General features: G+C 40.1%; 1 protein-coding gene across 6 annotated transcripts in view; it reads right to left on the bottom strand.

The window, feature by feature from the left end:
- The window catches only part of LOC134678983 (E3 ubiquitin-protein ligase TRIP12), an 81,118-nt gene that overhangs the window by 4,731 nt on the left and 51,851 nt on the right, over positions 1 to 24,536 (bottom strand). For 5 of the 6 annotated variants that reach the window (XM_063537745.1, XM_063537743.1, XM_063537740.1 and 2 more), the window contains exons 16-32: positions 23,819 to 23,993; positions 23,076 to 23,297; positions 22,686 to 22,864; positions 14,387 to 14,599; positions 13,847 to 13,973; positions 12,149 to 12,269; positions 11,741 to 11,919; positions 11,309 to 11,480; positions 4,277 to 4,475; positions 3,557 to 3,741; positions 2,712 to 2,895; positions 2,276 to 2,373; positions 2,018 to 2,155; positions 1,479 to 1,603; positions 965 to 1,117; positions 645 to 877; positions 442 to 533 (exon numbers count right to left, since the gene is read on the bottom strand). In XM_063537745.1, the coding sequence (XP_063393815.1) occupies positions 442 to 533; positions 645 to 877; positions 965 to 1,117; positions 1,479 to 1,603; positions 2,018 to 2,155; positions 2,276 to 2,373; positions 2,712 to 2,895; positions 3,557 to 3,741; positions 4,277 to 4,475; positions 11,309 to 11,480; positions 11,741 to 11,919; positions 12,149 to 12,269; positions 13,847 to 13,973; positions 14,387 to 14,599; positions 22,686 to 22,864; positions 23,076 to 23,297; positions 23,819 to 23,993 (2,795 nt within the window). The remainder of the gene's footprint in view (positions 1 to 441; positions 534 to 644; positions 878 to 964; positions 1,118 to 1,478; positions 1,604 to 2,017; positions 2,156 to 2,275; positions 2,374 to 2,711; positions 2,896 to 3,556; positions 3,742 to 4,276; positions 4,476 to 11,308; positions 11,481 to 11,740; positions 11,920 to 12,148; positions 12,270 to 13,846; positions 13,974 to 14,386; positions 14,600 to 22,685; positions 22,865 to 23,075; positions 23,298 to 23,818; positions 23,994 to 24,536) is intronic. The other variant, XM_063537746.1, reaches the window with a different exon arrangement.

Here is a 24,536-nt window from a genome sequence, read left to right on the forward strand (position 1 = left end):
ATATAAATAAAAAAGTAAACGATACGTTCCCTCAACCATGATATTGCTAATTTTTAGAAGCAATATTCATCATATTTTTCTCTTTTGTACAATTTATTACAATTTTTTAAAGTACATTATAGACCTATGTTCGTGATTTTTTTTCTATCGAGCAAAAGTTAAAACTTAGGATTCGAATCGATACAGTCCTTCGAGAAAGGCCTCAAAATTGCAGAATTTGTTGCAGTCAGTATTGTGATACAAAAAAGCACTAAGACTTTTTAAAACTCCGTTTTCTTAACCTACTCCTCATTAAAATAGATTGTTAACATGACTGGTGCTTACATTTTATTTGACTATACATGATTACATGTCGTACGTACATTATTGCCAAATGTAATTTGTACGTAGTGGCACTATATGTATAGAATGTTGTCAGGCTTAACGGAACTGAATACTCACCATGCATATGCAATCTTTTTCAACCAGGGCGGAAGGTTCCCGGTCATTATAACTAAGGGGTCTTGAAGTTGTCTGTTGGCTTTGGCAGCAAGCTAAAAAAAGAAACAACATGAAATAAAACTATAATTAATATCTGTTGCTAGTACACATACATGATATATGTAATGTAAGGTGATAAGTGATAATGGAGGAGCTGTTTATACCTTGGCATTGATGAAGTCAGCATTAGGCACTAGCGGGCGGTGGTCGGGCAGGCAGGCGGCGCGGTAGAGCGAGGGCCAGTGCCGCGTGAGCGCGTGCAGCGCGCGCAGCAGCGCCAGCGCCGGCAGCGCCGCGTCCTTCACCTCGCGCTCGCCGCCGCTGCCGCCGCCGCCCGCCAGCAGCGGCGACCGCAGGATCATCACTAGTGGCGACTCGCGCGCTGGCACTACTCCATCTACATTTAAATACGTTCGTTATCAATTTCCTCTGGGTTTAGCACAAATAATATTGAAAGTGGCTACTGCGTGATTGTGTAGGTTACCGTTCCACAGCAGGTCCGGCTTGCGGCGGGACGAGAGCTTGGTGGGCTGGCCCTTGCCCTTGCGCGAGGCGGCGGTGTCGACGCGCGGCGGCTCGCTGGCCTCCACCGCGCGGTAGTAGATCGTGTGCGTTTGCACCCAGATGCCCGCATTCGCTGCATTACAGTTTGTTTTATTAGTGTGGGTTCATTAGAACAATTTATTTATTTATTGGTTTTGTAATGATTAGTTAACATTTGTTAAAAGTATACTAAGAAAAGTTAAATTATGTGCCCAGAATATAGAAATCAGGTTTATATAATAGACGCAACAAAAGGTCTAATGTTTTTTTATAAACTCACGGGTATCTACATCCCGGTCAATTGATAGGCGTGCGAAGGGATACAGATCCAACACGTAGAGGCCCTTTGGAGAAGTTTGCTGTTATATTTTTTATTATTAAAGTATTATCCGTGCACTAAGATTCGATTCGATTGGTGGAGAAGTGATCTAACTGATCTATAAAGGCAGACTGACCGAGCGGAGTTTCCGTGTCTGTGTCGGCGTCGGTCTGCTCGCCGAACTGCCGCACGGCCTGGTACACCGTCATGTTGTAGGGCAGCACCGTGTCGCCGATCAGGAACTCCAGCTTGTGGTCGGTGCTGGGAAAACATATCTCATTTAATATAAGAGGACAATCATGTACCACAGTAAGCTTCATGACTACAAATGTGCATTCTGCTAGTTACCAAGTCTCCAAAAAGTTGGATAAGTCTCTCAAAAGTTTTGTAAGAAATAAAGTAAAGGAAAGGTGAAAGGGCAAATTTCGGTCTCTTAAGGAAATTTATGACGTTTGAAGAATTTTTCGTGCGCACATCAGTTTGTCAAGATTGCGTATAGATATATACACCAATGACTTTGATTTTCAAAGACAAGCGTAAAAAATGTGTATCAAGGCTATGCAAGAACTATTCTTATTTTTGTTACTGTTTTACTTTTTGTGAGTTCTAAGTGTCAGTTATGAGCCATAGTGGATAATTAAGTGTTTAAACAACAAAAAGTAGTGGTGTGCATACTCCGTGGGCTGGTGTATGGGCGGCGTGGCGAGCGAGTCCTCCACGTCGTCGTCGGAGCCGGCGTCGTCGTCCGACTGCGCGGCCGCCGTCGAGCCGTCGCGCGACCGCGCGCTCGCGTAGCCGCGTTGTGCCAGATATCTGACAACGAACAAGTACACTTTATACTAAACTGAATGCAGCGGACCACATACAGAGGAAATATACTATCAAAGTGAGTATACATACATACGACGATTTAAATGTGCGAGTGAATCTTACCTTTCTATCGCTTGAACTAAGGCAAGCGGATCTATCCGTACTACACCACCTTTCCATTGCTTGAGATTAGTACAACTTGGGTGGCGTTTGAGATCACACTGCAATAAAACAAAAATGAAATTTAAATAAAAAAATAACTATTAAAACATTTTCGCTTGGCTATATTATTCGATAATAATTATCTATGTAGTCATATAAAAAACAAAAAATATGTATTTCAGGAATTAAAGGACACGTAACGTAACGCATTTAAAAATCTGGGTTATATATTTTTAAAACGCTTTGAGCGTCAACCGTCGAATGCACATGATGCGCCTCAGACGCGAAAGCAATATAGCTGTGTGTTTTATTCTTGGTGTTAACTAATCAGATTTTGGGAGATGAATGATTAGCTGTCGCATTAGCTGTCGATGAATGATTGTTTGTTTGTACTGACCATAAGCTGATGCGTGTTGAAGAACTTGAGCGCGGAGGTGGCGGGGCGCGCGGGCAGGTCGTGCACTCGCACGGGGAACTGCTCGAGGTGGGACACGCACGCGTTCACCTTGGCCACCAGCGCGGCCAGCGCGCTGCCGCTGCCGGCGCCCAGCTGCGCGCCGCTCTCCGACCACTCGCCGATGCTGCAATATAACCTAACTATGTACTCTATGTCTAATTACATTACTCATTTCCTGTCCAGAGGTTTGGTTAAACTAATTTTGGTTCAATTTTAATTTAAGGCTTGAAAATTTTAGTGGTAAATTAGGTAAACAATTTCGTGCCGGTAAAGTCAATCGGCATCATTTTTGACTTAGTGGGTTTGTAATGTCAGGGTTTTTCACCGACATCGGAGTTATTAGTCACCTAGCCGCACACAAAACAAAACTTGTTATAAACACAAAAGCAATTTGGATTAAAAAAACCGGCCAAGTGCGAGTCGGACTCGCGTTCCCAGGGTTCCGTATTCCGTACATTAAGTCCGACTCACGCTTGACTGCACATTTCTAATAGGTTTTTCTGACATGTCCGTTTTTGGGTCAATTTACATATGTGTACTAAATTTAAGTTTTCGATAAAATAGGCTGTGACAGACGGACAGACAGACAGACAGAAACACGAGTGATCCTATAAGGGTTCCGTTTTTTCCTTTTGAGGTAGGGAACCCTAATGATAAAGATTGTAAATAAAATGGAATGGAGACGAGGAATTCTTTTAGAATATCCTAATTCTCTTATTTTTATGAAAAATGATTTCTTTATAGTAGTAGTTATTGTCAGTATTGTATGTGGTTGATCGTCTTACTCGGCCACGAGCGGCATGTCTGCGAACACGTGCAGGAAGAGTCGCAGGCGCTCCTCGCAGGCGGCCACCTGTTCGGCGTCGCGGCCCTCGCCCTCGCCCTCGCGGTCGCGCGCGCCCGCCACCGTGGCGTCCTCCAGCCCCGTCAGGTACTGCAGCAGGGCGCCCAACACGCCAGAGTGGTTCACCTGGACAACCAACACATTATGTTGAATAATCAATCTCATCGCGTTCTCAACTATATAAGGTAAGTTGCATCCCATTATCTCCCGTCCCCATTCATCTCCATTAATTAGCAAAATATCAGATTGGATCTAATATAATGAGGATATTAATATATATTTAATATAATATGTCACCGTGAAAATCCGTTTTAGTGAAAACACGTCAACTGCGTAAGCCTATTAAAAAAAAAATTATGGTGGGCCCTTTTAGGCCTCAGGCGTACGGGCTATAATTGTTTTTATGGCTCAAAATTGCCACAAGCTTATTCTGTACTGTATATTAGCATATAGAAATAAGTAGGCTTAGAGAGTGCTCACTTATTAGTATCTCGGTCTCCCAGGTACTTGTTATTAAGGAAACTAGGTGTATGGTGTGGGCACTTTAACCTGTACTTAATTGTTTATCTATTGTATTAGTTGCCTGCACATGATATTATGGTGTTATAACATTGGAGCGGCGTACGTATCGGCATCCAATTCCAACGATCGTATTGCGTACCTCGAAGGGCGATACGTCGTGTTGCATGAGCGTGTCGCGCAGCTGCTCTAGCGCGGCGCGGCGCTGCGGCGCGGGCGCGTGCGGCAGCGCGCCGGCCAGCACGGCCAGCTGGTCCAGCGCGCCGCCGCCGCCGCCCAGCGCGCCCCACTCGCGCACCAGCCGCGCCGCCGTCCACTGGATCCACTCGCGGACTTTCTCTCTGAACAAACGATACCGAATTTGTCACACGACTCTCTTGATTGAACAACAACTGAGAACACGACGACATGTAAAAGTCGGTGCATAGTAAGCTTGGTCTGACTGTGATTATCTTTCGTTCAATAAACGTAAAGTATGTTAGTTTTAGTCTAGTTTAATGGGAAAATTGGGATATCACGGTCATGGCAACCCTAAAGCTCCTGTAATTAAGTGTAATGTAAAGTTTTTTAAGCTTATGTATGAATTAATTATGTCGCATGCAGAAATTTTACGCGCACTCATTAAATAAAATAGGCAATAGCGTCGCAATATCTTATTAATGTACAATATCGTAGTCTAACTACAAATACTGAAATTTAAATTAAGGAAAATAGCTTCAAACATTTTACACAATTCGTGCTAAACTTATTTTAAATACAAAATAAACAAAGTGCCAATAATAAGTACTTAGGCATTGAATTAATAAATGAACAGATATACAGGGTGGAAAGGCACGACGATCCTTTCCGCAAAAGGGGGATTGTTTAGCCTAAGCTCTATATTTTCTCCATAGAAACTATGTTAATATGGGCAACCGTTTCTAAATTATGGCCTTTTAAACATTCATGCAAAAAACTACTTTGTTCCAACCCTAACAGGTGACAGGGTCAATGAACTTACTTGTAAACAATCAATATACGACAGGAAATTATGATAATTTGTTCTAACCATTCTTAGGTCTGCTTACAACACGGTAACTCGGTAAGAATCGTTGCAGGATTTTAGTTTTCTTAGTGGTTCCACTTGTTCAATACTTGAATGAAGTAGTTGTGTTATTCTTTAATATTAATAATACTAACCACAACATTGTTCACAACGACAGTTCAAATTGTGACATTGACAACCACTCAAAAGTACGCAATCGTCTTATAAATATCTCTGGTTTCCTTAACTGATAAAAAGGTTTTAGTTTCTTAACACGTTTCACAAAAATATTTTCGAATAATTGGAAACTATCTAAAATATAAAAAAAAAACAGGTAGATTGTGTTTGATGTACCAAATGAACTTGCAAAAATGAAATAAGTAGGGGTCATCCATTAATTACGTCACACCAATTTCTAGGTTTTTTGACCCCTCCCCCCCCCCTAGTGTGACGTCACATTTTTTCTACGAAATCGCCAAATCGAATTAAGTAAGTACCTAAGTATTATTAATATTTTATCAAAATATTTTTGACGATATAAATATTAGTAATTTTATAACCCAAAACTGCTTAGGAAAGAAAATTAAACGATTAAAAACTATTTTCGTTTTAAAAACTTGTTATTTAAATGTACAGCGAACTAAATAATTTAAATAAATTTTCGGTTACTGATGAAGTTAAAGTGACGTCACAAAGTTTGTGTCTCCCCCCTCCCCCATGTCACAATATGTCACATTTTCTTGACCCCCTCCCTCCCCCTAAACGTGTGACGTAATTAATGGATGACCCCTTACTAAGAATAAATCAAGAATAAATACTTCTTAAATACCTAACTAACAAACCTTCTTGCGTGGTAGGAAATAGACAAGACGTCTGATGTTTGAAATTAAGTTGTCATTGAACTTTACTTATCTAATGTCATATTCTTCAAATAAAAATTTATTTATTTATTATTTGACGACCGGTCTGGCCTAGTGGGTAGTGACCCTGCCTGCGAAGCCGATGGTCCTGGGTTCGAATCCCAGTAAGGGCATTTATTTGTATGATGATACAGATATTTGTTCCTGAGTCATGGGTGTTTTCTATGTATTTTAAGTATTTGTATATTATATATATCGTTGTCTGAGTACCCACAACACAAGCCTTCTTGAGCTTACTGTGGGACTTAGTCAATCTGTGTAAGAATGTCCTATAATATTTATTTATTTATTTTATTATTATTATTAAAAATGCCGTTGTTGCTCGTGGTTATTTAAATTTGTGGGGCTGTGTAAAAGATATGGTGTACCAAACGGAATGTGAAACTGCGGACGAGACATTAAAGGCTAATTGCTGCTTTTGACAATCTGCGGAGAAAAAAAATGACGAAGAGCATACACTACCGCATGGGCAATGTGCGCGGGCTCGGGTGCGGGCTGCGGCGTACATTATAAGACACAGAGGTACATTTGAACACCGTATGTGAAGAGAAAATAGTGTTAAATATTGGCAAAAAGTAATTATCTAAGAAAGTAATAAAATTGTTTGTAATATTTTTGAATTAATTTGATTTACTTGTCATTTGTGCGTCATTCATACCTACATCATTGCGATTCTGTCAACGATCGGAAAAAGCGTAAAGTCCCGAGCTTTCCCGACGGAGATCCTTAATCTAGTCGTCATGTGCACATGCTATAGGGTTATCACCACAGTTAAAAAGTAGAAAATTTGGTATTATTATTTTTTACTCAATTAACGATTCTTACCATTACCAATCTGCTCTGTATCACTTAAACGATCTAATACTTCCGGGAAGGATCGTCGTGCCTTTCCACCCTGTATAATACCTTGCCGCAGGGGCCAATTTCAGATTAAGTTTAGTTTAGTGTAGTTTTATTAATGAACAGTCGTAAAGGATAAGGAAATCAATTGCCTTAAGCAGACAACACAAAAAATAATAGGTGGAAATGTGTCAAGATTTAAAGAATATTATGTCGAATAAAATAGAAAGGCGCCAAAATGTAATTTTATATGTTGAAAGATGAACATGCATGCAAAGTAACGTAGAAACATGTGTTAAATACAAACAAGAAATCGCCAAAATATGATATCAGAACCCACACCAAATAATCGCAGCGCCCCCTACATGAATTTTACATAACAACTATCGCTGACGTAATCACAAATTCTTTACAGAAAACAGCACTGAAATCGGTCATTCTGTTTTTTAAATTAAAACATAGGGCTGCGCTGTTTGTCATAACAATGTCAAATTTCTGCTCAATTGGATACCAACAAGGGGTAGAAAAATGGTTGTACTAATTTGAAGGCAGCCACAGATAAAACATCCTCCAGACTGAGCATAGTCGCGCTACCCCCTCTGCCACGCATACGGTAATTTTACTCCATGTTCGAGTCGAAACTGTCTTTGTGTGACGTCCGTGTCTTTGAACGGACCAATCACGGCACGGGATTTCGCTCACCTCGTCCCGCGCACCCCTGTATTTTTGGCATCATCAGTTGCATGAAATAATTGCTCTAAACTCGGTCTAGACGATTCCTAGTCTATGAAGGCAGCCAACATAATTTAACAAATTAAATAAAAGCTAGTAAAAACATCACAAATAAAAATATTTCAGCAAGCAATGTAATAACAACGCAAAGCAATATATAATCAAATGATTTGTGATTGTGATGATGAAAGAAAAAGTGGGTTTCTTTAGTTCCCCATAAATGAGCAAATAATTCAAAAGCATTGATTGGTTATTTTGAAACAACAGTGTAGTGTTAAAATTATTCGCTGAGCAACAATGATAAATTAACTTGATAGGTAACATTTATTCAATTGCCTTGTTTTAATAAATGTTGATTAAAATGGACTTTATAGTTTATGGCATGTCCTTGAAATTTAAATGTAATTTCGAAACAAAAATAACAAAATACATTTTCATGTTACATTTTCTTAGAACGGCTGTTTGTCGTTCATGGAAGCTCGTAACTTGTAACAGAGGCAGGGGTTTTCTTTATTTCTCTATAAAGGAACTTGCAATTGTTTTACAAGTTACAAATTTTCATGAAATGGGACAGTTTTCATCTCGCATAATGCATTACATGTAATAAGGAAAATATTAATGCAATACAAATGTAATACACAATCTGCATGGCTGCTAATTTACATATTTTTTGACAGTACTAATAATCAAATTAATGTTAAAAAATGTAGTTGGGCGTAGTTCCAATTTCATTTCATTTCATTTCATTTATTTATTGCATTCCATGGTATTTACAGATGGTATTTTAAATTGAATTGTACAACATGGACCCTGAATAGGGTATGGCAAGTTAACCTTAATAGCTAAATACTTAAAGTTACCTTACAAAACATATTACACGTATTGCTTAATTAGTTAGTTTCATCATAGTAAATAATAATTATGGAATCTATTTAACACTAATAATAATCAATACGAATTTAAATGCTATACTTGTTTATATAATGCAATGATGTCAAATATTAATAATCAAATTTAAGCTGTCGTGAATCATACTAACACTAAGCGATACAATAACTAATTATGTCAATTCATTTATAATAATAATAGTGTCAATTTATTTATAATAATAATTATGTCAATTCATTTATAAAATAATAATTCATTTAATCATTCCATTACATTGAGACAAAGTTATCGGTTTCAGTAAAATTAATTCTCAGTCATTATCACTATTGTCAGATGCCATAAATTCCTGATAAGAATAAAATGATTTATCAATTAACCACGTTTTCAGTTTATTTCGGAACATATTATAAGTTTCAACGTCTTTAATAGAATCAGGGATTTTATTATATATTTTTATCGACTGGTAATGGGGCCCGTTTTTATACATAGTTAATTTAGGTTCAGGGAGAACTAGTTGTCTATTTCGACGCGCGCTTTTAACATACTGGAAGTTGGATATGTGTTTTCTTACAAATAGTCCAGCCTCCAGTATGTAAATACATGGTAAGGTTAGAAGCTTTAGGTTAATAAAGTGTGGTCGGCAGCTTTCTGGTTGTCGGATGTTAGCTATAACGCGTACGCATTTTTTTTGTGCTATAAAGAGATCTTCGACGTCTGGGCTATTCCCCCATAAGACTACCCCATACCGCAACCATGCATAGGCATATGCATAATATGCCGAGAGTGCACATTCTACGTTAGTGTTCCTTTTTAATACACTTAACGCAAACAAAAAACGTGATAATTTGTTCCTGACCTCTTCAATATGCGTTTTCCAATTTAAACTCGTGTCAATGTTTAATCCTAGTAGTTTGAAAGAGCTAACCTCTTCGATGCCAAGTTCTTTTGAGGTGGCCGATAAATCTAAATCGTCTTTTTGGTACGGGTGAAATTGAATTAATTTGGTTTTGCTCATATTAAGTTCCAAATTGTGTTCATTTAACCAATTCGTAATTTCTGTTAAGGTTTCATTGATATCGCTCTGAAAGTTATGGTTATTAGGGCTTCTAAACAAGAGGGACACATCATCTGCGAACATGATGCAAGTGTGTTTTGTAATTTTGGGCAAATCATTAATATAAACTAAAAATAGGATACATCCCAAAACTGACCCCTGAGGTATTGAACAATTGGTTATTAGGGTGTCTGATTGTATGTTTGAGACTTCACCTGTTTGTTTGTCATGATGTTGGATTTGTACGCATTGCGCTCTGTCTTTTAAGTAGGATTGTAACCATTTGTGTGCATCGCCTCGAATACCTATTCCATAAAGTTTATTTAATAGGATTGAATGTGAAATTTTGTCGTATGCTTTCGTCATATCTAACATCAAACCGATAGCGTAATGTTTATCTCGTATACAATTAAGAATTTCATTTACATATTTATATACTGTGAGCGTGGTGCAGTGTTCTTTGCGAAAACCATTCTGATTTACATCTAATAGGTGAAATTTTTCTAAAAACTTGTAAATGCGATTTGCCATTGTTTTTTCGAAAACTTTGGATATTACAGGTAGTAAGGCTATGGGTCGATATTGGTTTGAATTTTGCGGGTCACTTTTATTTTTAAGGATAGGTTTTATTATTGTAAATTTTAATTTATCTGGAAAAGTTGATTGCGTATAGGACTGGTTAATTAATTTAGTAATTATAGGCGTAAGTTCTGCACTACAGTTTTTTAGCAAAGCTGTGGGTATTTCGTCTATACCGGCACTATACACAGCACGCGCTGACTTCACTCAGACTCCACTCCTCTCCACTAGACACTTCATGTATAGCCAAGATTATTCCAAACAAAAGAAGAATATTACAATATACACACTGAAGCTTATTATAAATATTTATTGTATTAAAAATATTTTCGCTAGTGCTTACAGGCAAAAACTCTCTCAACATAGAAAGCCTCATCCTTTATTCATCTAATAAGTCCTAGATTAGGTTTTTAAAATATAGATATAAAAGTAAAGTTTAAATAGACGTACAAAAACATTACGAAATACATATAAACATATATGTCGGTGGTCAAGGCTGCAGAGAGGAACCGACATACTATACTATACGCGCCGTGTCCAAGATTACCGCCTTCTGCATCGTCACCTAGCGAGTTTCTCTAGGTGTTGGTAGAGACTTCGCTAGAAGACCGTTCGCTCACACGACTATCGCAAGAATGATCATCGTATCAACATCCCAATGGCGGTTATGTCGTGAAGTCGTGACCCAAGTCTAGGTATTACGTGATGTGAACGGTGCTGAAGCGAATATTTATTTTTTGAATTAAATAGATAAGTTAATTAATTTAATAAATTAAGTTCGCTGAGCTGCGGTGTAAGTGTGGCTGGCGTTCAAGTTGGAGTCTGTTTACACATTGATTAGTGTTAAATGTATGAAACAAACACTAATGTGTAAACAGCCCCAATGTGAAGGCCAGCCACACTTACCCGTATTGGCGTTAGCAGAAAATCAACTTTGACTTCACATCCAGAAAGTGAAACAAATGCTTGGAAACAAAATATGTGGATTTTCCTAGGAGCGTCTTATCAGTGAGCAGCGCATTGCATTCAATGGTCGATTGATCGAAATTGTGTGCTAATGCTGGAATGAGTACAGGTTGATTCACGAAAGGTGAAACGAATGGAATGAAGGAAACTTTCATTGTATATATATCTTACTTGTTCTGAACGGTGAGGTTAGCGGAGGAGTGCGGCGAGGCGAGCAGGCCGGTGTCCTTGTGCGAGTGCGGCGTGCGGCCCCAGCGCGACGGGTTGAGCGACGACAGGAACGACGACGTCTTCGACGCGCCCACGCGGCTCGTCGACCGCGACGACGCTGCCGCGCTTGAGCCTGCATTCACAGAAGATAGTCTAGGATCCATATACCATTTAAGGGACATTAGCATTTGCCATTGTAGCTAAAATGTTGCACCAATCCGTAAATATTTTTAAGGTGCAATGCTGACGTGATAACCTGGTCACAAGGATCATAAAAAAATGGATTGACTCGAACAAAAATGTCAAGTGAGCCTGCATGGGGGCCAATGTAGCATTTCTTGAAGAGTAGGTAGTGGAGGGTGGTAATAGTATGATTAGTGAGGCGGTTCGTACTGTGAGCGGCCGCAGTGTGCTGATGATGCAGCTGGTGGGAATGGTGCGGCGGCGCGGCGTGCGAGCTGTGCGCGGCGGCGTCGTCGCGGCGGCGGGCGTGCCGCGCGGGCGCGCCGCCCGACCGCTTCACCGCGCGCTTGCGCTTCAGCATCTCGGCCAGCTGCAGCGGGCTCGCAGACCTGCACGACAATACACTATATCTAGTACATCGGCAATATTCGCTGCATATTTGTCACGCGTTGACATTAGCAGTATTATTGTCAAATGCATGCAATTACGTAGACCAGAGGTCATTTCATGCGAATCCAATTTTTTTGCGTGTTCATCTTTTATTTAGTTAAGTCAATCCCGATGGCTGTTTCTAAATAAAAATAAATAGGTATGCAAAAGTGTGTAACTATTAATCACCTGTCGAATATTGTCGAGAAGGGCAACACAACTGACCTGTGCGTTGCGGCGGGCGCTTGCGGCTGCGCGGCGGACGATGCGGTCCCGGGCTCGGGCCCGCTGCCCTCGTTGCCAAGGGATGCTGCAAAACATTAGTACATTATTGTCGAGGCTCGGAAGTAGCTACTTGCAGGCTGAGGATTCGTTTTAAACGGACGACCTTGGGAGTCCGTTTAATTGAATCCGAAGCCAGCAAGTAGCCTTCCAGCCGAGTCATATATAGTGCTTTTCTCAAAAATAGTGCAAGAAATATAAATATCATAGAAATATTTCACAAAAGCAACGTTGTTACGTATATATTTTCACAGAAAAAAGCCCTTGCCGCCTTTTTATTTTTTTAATAAAAAAATAGAAGTGTATTTTTCTGCCGAAAATACGCCAACCTATTTGAGACAACTAAATATAGTGCGTCAAGAAAATCTTGTCAGTAGCAATGTAAAGCAAACTAAAGTAGGGCAACACTCAAAGAGTAGTATTGCGCTAAGAAAAGCAGCAATGTACAATGTACATCGAACCAAAACTTTTTTTTCCGCTGAGCGCGCCTTGTCACGTACGTCAATTCAAATTGTCACTCGCGGATTCTCTATTGAAAATGTTTGAAATTGCTATTAATACGTATGGACGGACAATTTAAAAGCGGTGTGTGATGTTGTTAAAAATGATTAACTAATTTGAAGATCTCAAAATAAAATTGTAAGTGGATTATGCCGTTAAACAAGAATGTATGATTAAAATCATTGCTTCAGCAGGTAGATGTCATACTGGATTTTCATATTTTATTAGATTTCTCAGTTGGCACTGTAGGCATTGTAGGCACCTTAGCTTTAATTAAGCACAGTCTTATTTAATATATTGGTATTTAATGGTGACACAGCAGAAATATCTCTTGAAATAGAATCGATTCAGAATGTAAACATTGTAAACCATTTGTAAACAAACAATATGATGGCTGTCATTCACTATCCACATTCCACAGATAAAACACAGATGACACGCGATTTTCGAATTATTCGAACACATTGTTGCTAACCCGCGATTTTTCAAATTTGCCGCCGTTTGCTACTGACAAGATTTGCTTGACCCAGTATAGTCGCGGTACTAATCATCTGTTTGGCTGTTTAATGGGCCTGTGCCTTCATTTGATATGGCCATTTCAACTTTTAAAAAGTTTGGAACTCGACAAATAATGGAATTTGTATGCAACATTGCAGTCCCAAAATCGAGACTGCAATGTTTTTAACTTTTTAATTTTTGACTGACCATAAACTACGCGCTTCGCGACCTATTTTTTAAACGGCAAAGTTTACTTTGCCGTCCATTTTTGAGAAAATAATTTTTGTTTACATAAAATTACATTACACCAACCACGTTGAGCAACATCATTAGACGGAGTGATTTATACGAATGATTAGCACACCGATACGCTGCTACCACGCTGATGAGGATCTGCAAGCTGGTCTAGTGTGTGAACGAGACAACGCGTAAAGACCGCCACAGTTGAACGAAGTAGTGTGTTTGCCGTGGAACGTAACTCAGCATAAATGTAAAACTACCCATTTAACTAAACATTATGACTGCGAATAGTTCGGTGCAGAGCCTGCTGGAGAGATTACCAAATAAGGAAACGTAGTGGATTTAGTGTGATAAAGTAACACTTACGCATGGAAGAATTGATGAATGACCCGGAGGCCGAGAAGGCCATCGACAGGTTGTGGTCCAGAGACGTGTTGGAGGAGGAGGCCGGCGGGGACGAGCCGGCGCTGGAGCGCGCGCTCGCCGCCGGGGACTGTACACACAACCTTCTATTTATAACCTCAAAACACAAAATTGTTTCCAAGCCATGTTAAAAATACTATAATTGTGATGATGAAGCACATCTAGATCCGTGGTCAAATTTGACGCATACATTATTCAACCCATCTACAATTGTTAGATAATTCGTAGTAATTGGTTAGGCACTTCATGGGCCTGATATTGCAACTGGGCGAGCATATGCCGAGACCTTAGAGACATTCTCTTAAAAAATTACGAGAGCCTTCATAGGCTTAGTGTCAGTTTCCGGTTGTGTTTTGAAACTATGAATAGCGTCATATTACATCAGTAGACAACAGCATTTCTATAGAACTTGACGCTGTAGGCAGAAGAACTTCTAGGCGAGGATAAAACTAAAACCCTTGTGAAAAAGTAAATAAGGTTCACCTTAAGCTTAGTCTGGCGGGCCTGGTTGGGCGCGTTAGACGGGGGCGTGCGCTCCGCCAGCTGCGCCACCTGGTGCAGCACGCCCTCGCGGCGGAACTGCGCGCCCATCTCCTCGGGCAGACGCTGCATCAGGATCTCGGCCAGCTGCAGGGACCCCACCACGATGCGCAGGTCCGTCGACGCCATCATGCCCGCGATGTGCGATGATATCACCTAAACAATAACAAAGCGTATTTATACCATAGTAGATAGTAATAATAATAATAATAAGCCCCCAGGGCAGCTTGTGGCGAGCTGAATGGGAAGTGACGTCCCTTGGGTCCCATACCCCCGAGAGTCGGTCAGGCCCCTCTCTCCAGCTTGCCTTCATTGGCCGGCTGGAGTGAACACTGAGCAGGGGCCGCAGGACTCTCACCTCTGGCTTGCCTTAACCGGCCGTCCAGAGTGGGGTGTCAGAGCTATATGCTCGCAGGGCGGAAGTGAAACATGCCTAAGACGCGAGTTGGCACAGTGGCTGCTTACAGCCACTGGGTAGAAAGCGGTGCACACCTCTCCACGCCCTGAGCCGCTCACGTGATGTTGTCCCCTTGTCGCTCCGTGCGAGCGGCCGTTTTCGGGGACCCATATAGTGAGTTGGCGAGTCACCACCTGTCCATTTTTTTTTCGTGTTTTTAAACATAGATTGGGGCAGGTGCCATAGTATTTCCATAGACCGGTTACCAGTACACTAACATCTCAACACAATAGCCCAGTTTCTTTTGTTTCTTATCATTGCAATAGTCCTACACTAACCGGGGCTTATCCTTGGGTGCATTACTATAGTGCATACAGGGATAATCGTCGGGTGGTGTCACATCACCTTTTAGAGTAAATTGTCTTTTTACAAGGGGCCTCTGCGTGTTGGCTTTGGCTCCACGCACGCCTTCCAAATGTCCGGGACCCCATGGTCCCGAGATTATGTAAAGGACGAACATAATAATAATAAAATGCTTTATTGCACACTACAAAAGAAATGGTACAAAAGTATGAACAGGTACAAATATGTAGGTAACAACAGGCGGACTTATCGCTAAACAGCGATCTCTTCCAGACAACCTTAAGATAGTGAGAAGGCGAAACAAATTCAAGTTAACGGGTGGTGCGAAAATAAAACAAATAATAAAAATAAAATAAAATACATATACTACAAATATAAGAAATAAAAATATACTACATTTATTACTATATAAACATTATATAAATAACAAATAAATATATAGATGACAAAGGAGGCTATAAAACAATAAGGAGTTAAAAAAAAAATTGAAAAATTTATGAAAGAGACAAATAATGATTTTTTAAGAGGCTTTTAAAAATAGAGAGTGATTTAGCACGTTTGATATCAATAGGCAGAGCATTCCACAGCCGGACAGCGCGAAAACTGAAAGAGTTAATGTAAAATTTTGAAGAAGAAGGAGGGGGAACCAGTAGCAGATTTTGCGAGCAACGAATGGAGGAAAGAAATTTAAACTGAGTTTTGAGATAAAAAGGAGTATTGGGATGAAACAGCGTTACATACAGGAGGGAAAGAATATGTATGTTGCGACGGAAACGGATAGGCAACCACTTAAGCTGCGAACGAAAGCTTGATATATGATCGAATTTGCGCAACCCGAAAATAAACCTAATGCAAACATTTTGAAGTCGCTCAAGTTTGTTCAATTGCTCTTCAGTAATGTCTAAATAACAAATGTCTGCATAGTCTAAAATTGGCAGGAGGAGAGACTGAGCAAGCGCAATTTTAGTGGCGAGGGGCAAGAAGTTTCGAATTCGACGTAGGGAACCAACCGTAGCAAAGATCTTTCTGCTCACCTCACTGATCTGCGGAATCCAAGAAAGAGTTTGATCTATGATCACGCCCAGATTTTTAACATGGTTAGAAAAAGGAATAAGTACCCCATCGAATAAAACACGAGGTAAATTTTCGAAGTCGACCCTTGCTATGTTTCTCGGGCTGCCGATGATAATAGCTTGAGTTTTGGACGGATTAACCTTTAAACCGTAGCAAGAGCTCCATTCAGATATGCGTTCTAAGTCGGTGTTAGTGGAATTGATAAGATGGGGTAAATCGTCCAGCGGGCCTTGGGAGTAGATTTGGAGGTCGTCGGCATAGAGATGATAAGAAGATAGGAGATTTGAAGTAATGGAATTTATGAAAATAGAAAAAAGTAAAGGGGACAGCACGCCGCCCTGCGGAACGCCAGCCAGCGTACTGCACCAAGATGAAAATAAAGAATTATCAGCTTTAATCCGTTGCCGACGACCATCCAAGTAGCTGTGAAACCACGCTACTGCTGCAGGAGAAACATTGAGAGAGCGCAATATCCCCAACAAGATGTCGAAATCAACGGTATTGAAAGCGTTGCTAAAATCTAGCAACGTCAATACCGTTAGCATTCGGTTATCCTTGCCGCATCGGATATCGTCGGAAATCTTTACCAGTGCGGTGACCGTGCTGTGACCGGAACGAAACCCTGACTGGAGAGGATTTAGGAGAGAGTTTTTATTTAGAAAAGAAGTTAATTGCAACTGCACAAGACGCTCTAAAACTTTTGAGAGGAATGGGAGAATGGATATAGGCCTAAAATCAGAGAAAGAGGACGGGTTAGACTTTTTTGGAAGCGGAATAATGTCAGCGTCTTTCCAGGAGCAAGGGAAACTGCATGAAGAAATTGAATAATTAAAGATATTGGTGATAATGGGAAGAAGGAGGTCAAGTAGAGGGAGTATCATGTTCCGGCCCACACAGTCGACGCCAATACTTAGCATTAGATGTTAGGGATAAAACGCTCTTCTCGACGTCACTCTCAGAGAATTCAGTGAAAGAAAACGGAGCAAAATCAGGATTTGGCGAGGAAGAAAGATAGTTGAGAGTTTTAGCCTTAATCGGACCACTAAATACATTGGAGGAAGAGAAATGTTGGTTAAGATCATTTATGTTAAGGTCGTTGGGTAACGGATTATTTACAGGCTTTCCAACTCCATAAGATTTTAGACATTTCCAAATTTTGGCTGGTTGTCCATCTACCACCGACTTATAAATGTGGCGCCGCTGAGCATCACGACACACAGTGCTGCAATGATTTCTCAACGTCTGATATTTGGATTTGTTCCTGTCAGAAGCGTTTAATTTAAATTTACATTTCGCCCGATTCTTTTTTTCAATTAACGCCCTAATCTCGTCAGTCAACCAGGGAGCAGGAAGATGCCTTAATTTGATTGGACGGATCGGAGCGTGGACATCGTAGAGTTGAATCAGTAGAGAATTGAAAAGAGCAACTTTGTCTTCTACGGTGCCAGCATCAGCGATCACACTCCAATCAATATTATAGGCGTCCTCGCGAAGTTCCTCCACCTTCAACCTACTAAAATTGCGCTGCATGATAATTTTAGGTTTTGCTTTAGGGGGACGAATTTTATATGACAAACAGAGCAAGTCATGATAAGAGAAAGCATCAGCAGAGTGTTGACTATATTTCCCAACTAGCGAAGGAGAGGAGACCAGGGTGATGTCAAGAAGAGAGGGTATACAGTTGGGAAAATGATGAGTAGCACCAGAAGGTAAAATAGAAAGATTAAAGCTTGAACACGCCAAAACGTGGGCACATAAAATTACAAATAAATAGAAAATAAAGGTCTAATGGAGCGAAATATATATTGAATATAATTGAAAATATTATAGTTTATCATGCTAATATACTAGACTATCATTTCAGCCTCAGGATTTGACATGTCACAGACTTCGTGATGACCAGGACACAGGCACTTTGCACGACATGATTACTGTATGTTTAAGTAGTCCAAGCCAGAGTTATTTGCGGATAAGTTGATAATATAACTTTAACAGGTGTCTTTTTCAAATATTCATTGATATGGGCCCAGTCCATTGCCATCCGCCTTCATTTATTACCATCCCCCAAAAGTACCCTTTTGGCATTGTCAGCATGTCCATCATGTTAATACCCCTTCGTCACTGTTATAGTGTAATGATAACACGATGAATGCTACCAAAATAGTAACTGTGAGCTGTGGCTTCTTTAAAATAGGTTTAGGTCATTTTCGCAAATGTTTCTTGCATATATTTCTATAGTCAATGTCCCTTATGCGAATCAATTAACGGCATCGCTTGATGCAATCACAAGTAGCTGGCTCAACCATAAATAATGGGGATACTTAGCATTATTTTTATCTTGCAATCTTCGGGAATGTATTAGCAACTCATAGAAGTCAAACTTTTTATTTTGTGTATTGCTTGAAGTATGTATTTCTATAGAACCATCGTCTAACACCTAACACGCTCAAATACGTTAAAAATGATCAAACGTTTTAATATCCTACATTTTGCATACAAATTTCATTTAGCACCACTATTTTGGGAGCAGATAAGCTCTTGCTAGCTCTTAATCTAACTTGACTTCTCTTTTTGTACATAAATTTGAGATATTTGTCCGTTTTTTGTAACATAAGAAAAATTAGGTTTCGGTCTTTATGTAAGAACGCTGTATGTTCCTAGTTTCTTTTTTTTTCTCATTTGTATCTCGTGTTTTTCTGCTTTCTGGTTGTCTTTCCATTCATTGACGTCTCCGCAACATTTCAAAAACACAAAAACTAATCGATCCTCGATATATTAACATTTTCACAAGTTTCCTTAGCCTAATCGACTTTTCCAATGCTATTGGTGCAAAGTGATTTCGCTCCGTTATTGTTTAAAGCTCGTTATCATGAAAACGAATCATACAATTGACAACTATTGTGGTATCATATGTTCCTCATACTATAGCGATTTTAATTTAAGTAAAGAAATAAAATTTAACCACCCTTTACAAAATTTATAAGCAAAAATGTGTGCCCACGTTTTGGCGTGTTCAAGCTTTACAGGCATCAACCAGGGACTTAAGAGATCTAGACCGGAAATCGTTTTTTAAGAGACAAGTGTTAAAATCGCCCATGATTATATGGTGATTATAAGAAGGCATAAGGTCTTCGAGTACCTTTTCGAAGGGAGAGAAATAGTCAATGTGAATAGAAGGAGAGTAAAAAACTCCGAGAAGAATTTTAGAGTTAGAAATCTTTAGCTCAAGGAAGAGGTACTCGGCAGCATTGGTAGAGGAAACTGACGAACTAATAATGGAGTAGGCAATATGGGATCGAAGATAAATGGCTACACCGCCGCCTACTCTTCCTATTCGATCATTACGAAGCAAGTGAAATCCTGGTAGAGAATAAGAAGTCGAAGGAAGGCACGGTTTAAACCAGGACTCCGAAATAAGAAGAGCGTGGATTTCGGATAAATCAAAAGAAGTTAAAAGGTCGTTGTAATGGGCTGGAACGCTCTGTGCATTTATATGTATTATATTAAAATTTTTTGGGACATCTTTTAGTTGACTAATGAGTACATCACGAAGAGGGGGAGGGAGACTATAAAAGCTGTCAGTGTCGTTATCCGATGTACAAGAAGAAAAATTATTAGAAGACACATTACTATTAAAACTGCTATCCAATGTCATAAATAAATATAATAAAATATAAATATGTTTGTATAAATAAACCGATATTACCTAAGTAATACCAACTATACTACGCCAAGTCTACTATCCACCAGCAGTTAATTAATATAATAATACTTAACTAGGTATATCAAGAAATAAAAATTACATTGCTTAAGTAGCAAACACACTACCGCACCGCACCAAGGTCATTGTGGGACGCACCCATAAGTAAGAGGGAGAAAGAGATATCGCTTTCTCCCTTTTACTTATGGGTGCGTCCCACAATGACCTTGGTGCGGTGCGATAGTGTGTTAGCTACTTTACACAATCATCAAAGAAATGTAAATGTAAATAGCAATATGTAAATTCAAGTACGTATCGTTAGGTAACAGTAAAATGGAGCGTGTAACGAAACGTAGAAACAAAATTTAAAAAACAAAAGTATTTGACAGCTGTCATGTCACAAATATGAGAACATGAGAACGGAACGCAAAATAGAATGTAAACACGAAATCAACCCACGTTTGTTTAAGATAAAAAAAAAAGTGATAAATTGTACAGGTAAAAATAGCGGAGTCAGTTATAAAGTTGACCCAAAAATTTTTTATTAAGCTATGAGCTTCATCACATATGTTCCTGGAGTAATTCTAAGCATTTCAAGCCTGGGAGCCAATAAGAAATGTGTGTCTACTCGGATTTGTAATGGATTCAAACTTTCAACCCCTTTTTAACCCTGTTAGGGGATGAATTTTACAAAACGCTGAAATTACTTTTCCTGTCTTTTAATAATATCCCCAAATACAAAGATTCAAGTCCCGCGTTCGAAAATTTTTTTGATATCCATACAAACTTACAACTCCTTTTTCACCACCTTAGGGGATGAATTTTCAAAAACGCTGAAATTAGTTTTCTTGTATTTTAATAATATATCGTTTTACGAAGTTTCAAATTCCTAGCTTAAAATAAAACTTGAACCCCATACAAACTTTCATCCCCTTTTTAACCCCCTTAGGGGTTGAATTTCTCAAAATCGCTTCTTATCTCTTGTACACTTTATAAATGTAATCTAGTGTGCAAATTTCAACTTTCTATCTTTTGTAGTTTCGGCTCCGCGTAGCAAAAATCTCCAACCAAATTTTTCACCTTTTTACGTTTTTCTTGTAAAATTACTATGAAATTGAAAAAACAAATATCAGCAATGAATTCTACGTCTTTGGTTTATACGAAAATGATACCAAACTTGCCCTAGTACCCACCAGGATCAGAGTAGATTTTTTTTAAAGATGACGGATGGCGGCCGTCTTTGTACCCCACCCTCCCCCCCACTTCAGGCTAGAAATGCTTAGAATTACTCAAATATCAGATGTGATGAAGCTCATAGCTTAATAAAAAATTTTTGGGTCATGTATGGCAGCGTTACATAACTGACTCCAGTAAAAAGTGGGTAGCAAGATATCAAAGGTTATTACACTGCTAAATTGGGAAAGCAAACTAACAACACCACTACGATCGTACATAAACTATTGCAAGGTTTGCTAGAGAAGAAAGTTCACATTAAAACTTCTTAGGCGGCTTCCTGGACCTTTTGGACTGGTCCTGGACAGCGCCGGAGCCCGAAGATGAAGGAGCACCCACCAAGGCCGCCGCTGGGAACTGCTCCACCTCTGCTACAGAGGTCACGCAGTGACGCTTGTCTGCCGCATCAAGCACGTACACGTTCCCGTCGCGAGTCCAGCATCTCCGGATACCAAGACGCTCCCGAGCAGCCATGAAAACATCATGCCGTGGCTTAGTGAGAAACTCTGATACTGTTACTCCGGAGCCCTTCAAGTGTTTCTTGTCAAACCAGACAGAGTTGCGAACTGACACATCACAGAACTTCACTAAGATGCACCTGGTTAAATTCTTGCGAGGCTGACCCAAGCGATGACATCGCTTCACATCATTGATGGTTAGCTTTTCCTCGAGATGCGCATTCAAAAGATCCACAACTCTCGATGTCACTTCCTGGTCAGTCTCGGGCACACCATGCAACAAGAGCATTTTCCGTCTGGAGCGCATCTCCTGCTGGTCCAGCTGCACACTCAGGAACTGAATTTGTTTTTGCATGGCCTCCAAAGAGGACAAAATGAATTGTTTGAAGGTATGGAATTCCGCTGACACCGAAGCAACTGTGGGATCATTTGGAGCAGCCTTCTCAATCTCTTTCTGGAACCCTGCCATCCGAGTGTTGAAAGTTTCAGTCATCTCCGCCATAGACTGCTTGAGAGAATCCATCTTGACAGTTACTTTGAGGTTAAGAATGTGAAAGTGGAAGATATTTAAAGATTTACTAAAAGGAATTAGTGACTAACTGCTGGTAGGTGAAAACAATTTAATTTGTCATAAGTGTATGTCAGATTTAGTCCAAAATATGTATAAATAATTAAAAACAATAAATAAATCAGCTGAGGTGATGTTGACACTTTTTTTCACCTACCCGAAAGTAGATATGTATCAAATCAAAAAGTATGCAACAGTCTAGGATCACTAGTGGTAACAACTCAAAACGCGTATTTAATATGGTTTAATAGACGGCGACCAAATTTTACACTCAGACTCACTTAAAATGTTGTATAAAAGTAAAACGCATTTCCACATGAGGTGACATGAGGTAAAAAAGCTTCCTGCTGCTATATACTGTTTTAACAATTAGTACAAAAATACGTTGTGAGTAATAATCTTATACCAACGCTAATATTATAATTCAAAAATGAGATCAATATATTTACCTGCATCTTGAGCACTTGTCGGAGCAGCGCAGCGTCAGCGTAGTAGACGCAGCGCAGGATGGCCTTGAGCGCCTGCGAGCGCACGGCGGGCCCCGCCGAGCTCCAGTACACCTCGTGCAGCACCGCCAGCAGCGCGCGCGCCAGCCCCGGGTTGCAGCGCACCATGGCGATGCGGGGATCTACAATACGGACATACATGTAATGACTACTGGCTGGCACTCGAAAACATGTTAACTTTTGTCATCAAATATGTTAAGAGAAAATTATACTATCTCCCAAAGCAAAGATTCTTGAACTATCTGTATTGCTGCATCGGGTATGTTGATAAAACAGTTAAGTCTATATATAATGTTGTCGATTCGTCGATTTTGCTAGAACAAGTAGCGTTACCTGGCGCAGCGTTGGCGGGGTTGGCCTGGTCGGCCTGCTGGGGCGCGGGCGCGACGCGCTGCACGGGGCGCGCCGTGCCCGTGTGGTCGTTGAGCTGCTGCATGGCCGTCAGGTCCACCGTGTACGAGCGGCCCAGCGTCGTCAGGCACACCTCCTCCTCGCCCGCCGTCGCGCCCGCTTCAAGCGCGCGCGACTCCGCCCAAGAGTACGATCGCCACAAACCTGATTGCCGATCAAAGTGTTACATACCTATAATACTACTTTGATCGAATTAAATATTGCATTTTGTTCTAATATGCCTTTTTACCTCGTGAAAGCCAGCTTAATAATCTTTCAAAGCACATCTCATAATAAGTATACACTACCGCTTTGTGCTGTGGGCTAGAACAGCTGTTCTAGCAGACAGCTGTTCTACTCAATTAAGGATCATGCTAAGTTGCCTCGCTCTTTCGAGTGTCCAAGTATATATGACACAAAATGTTTGAGAGCCTGCTATATTTTAGTCAATACTATAGATTGATGTCGCTAGTTTGTGATTGAATGAAGTTTTAGTACAGTGCGATTTTTCTGTCGTGGTTTTATCACCTGTCATGCCATGCGTCACTTTCGCACTTACTTACTCGTTAGAACGTGACAGGCATGGTGACAAATGATAAAAAGCCGGCCATATTAGGCCTTCTGTTATATGTATTGGGCGTGTTCCAGTGAGTACATTGACGAATGTGAAAAGCATAATATGATACCTCTATCGTCGCGCCACTGCCAGTGCGCGGCGCGCTCGGTGGGCGCGGACCAGGGGCGGTCGAGGTGCTGGTCGACGGCGAAGATGCCGTCGGTGGGCAGGCGCGGCATCAGCTCGCCGATCAGGCACGTGATCTCGTACAGCTCCTGCGGCGAGCGCGGCAGCAGCTCCACTTGCTGCACGACAAATAACTACGTTCAGGACGCCGTTACCGTTTAAAACAACAAATATGCCTACTTACAATAATTTACCACGTCGCAAGTAGTAATCTAGTAAAGGGACAACTACGTAAAGTTGTCTGAATCGAACAAAATCGTAAAGAAATTGTTTTAGCCAGTTTAGTTACTTTTGGATTCGTTTGACCACTTTAACCGCGTTGCTCTAGAGAAGTTATAGGAAGTATGTAATAAAATAAAAAATATAATATAAACTAAAGCTTAAAACATGCACTGAGCTGTGTATTATATGACACAGAAAATACTAATATAATGACAGACAGATTGGACAAATTGAAACAATGAGTTGTCAACTTGTCATTCTAGTATCTGAGATATACCAACAAGGTTAACCGGAAATGTTGCTTATAAAATTATTAGCATCAGGCTCGATTTAAATAACAAAAGAACTGAAAAGATCTCTAGGTTCATGCGCTTCCACTTTGTATATTAATGTATGTATATCTACATATGTCGACATGTCTCATTTATGTGTATGATTGC

This window comes from Cydia fagiglandana, chromosome Z (assembly GCF_963556715.1).
Source record: "Cydia fagiglandana chromosome Z, ilCydFagi1.1, whole genome shotgun sequence".
Classification (NCBI taxonomy): domain Eukaryota; kingdom Metazoa; phylum Arthropoda; class Insecta; order Lepidoptera; family Tortricidae; genus Cydia; species Cydia fagiglandana.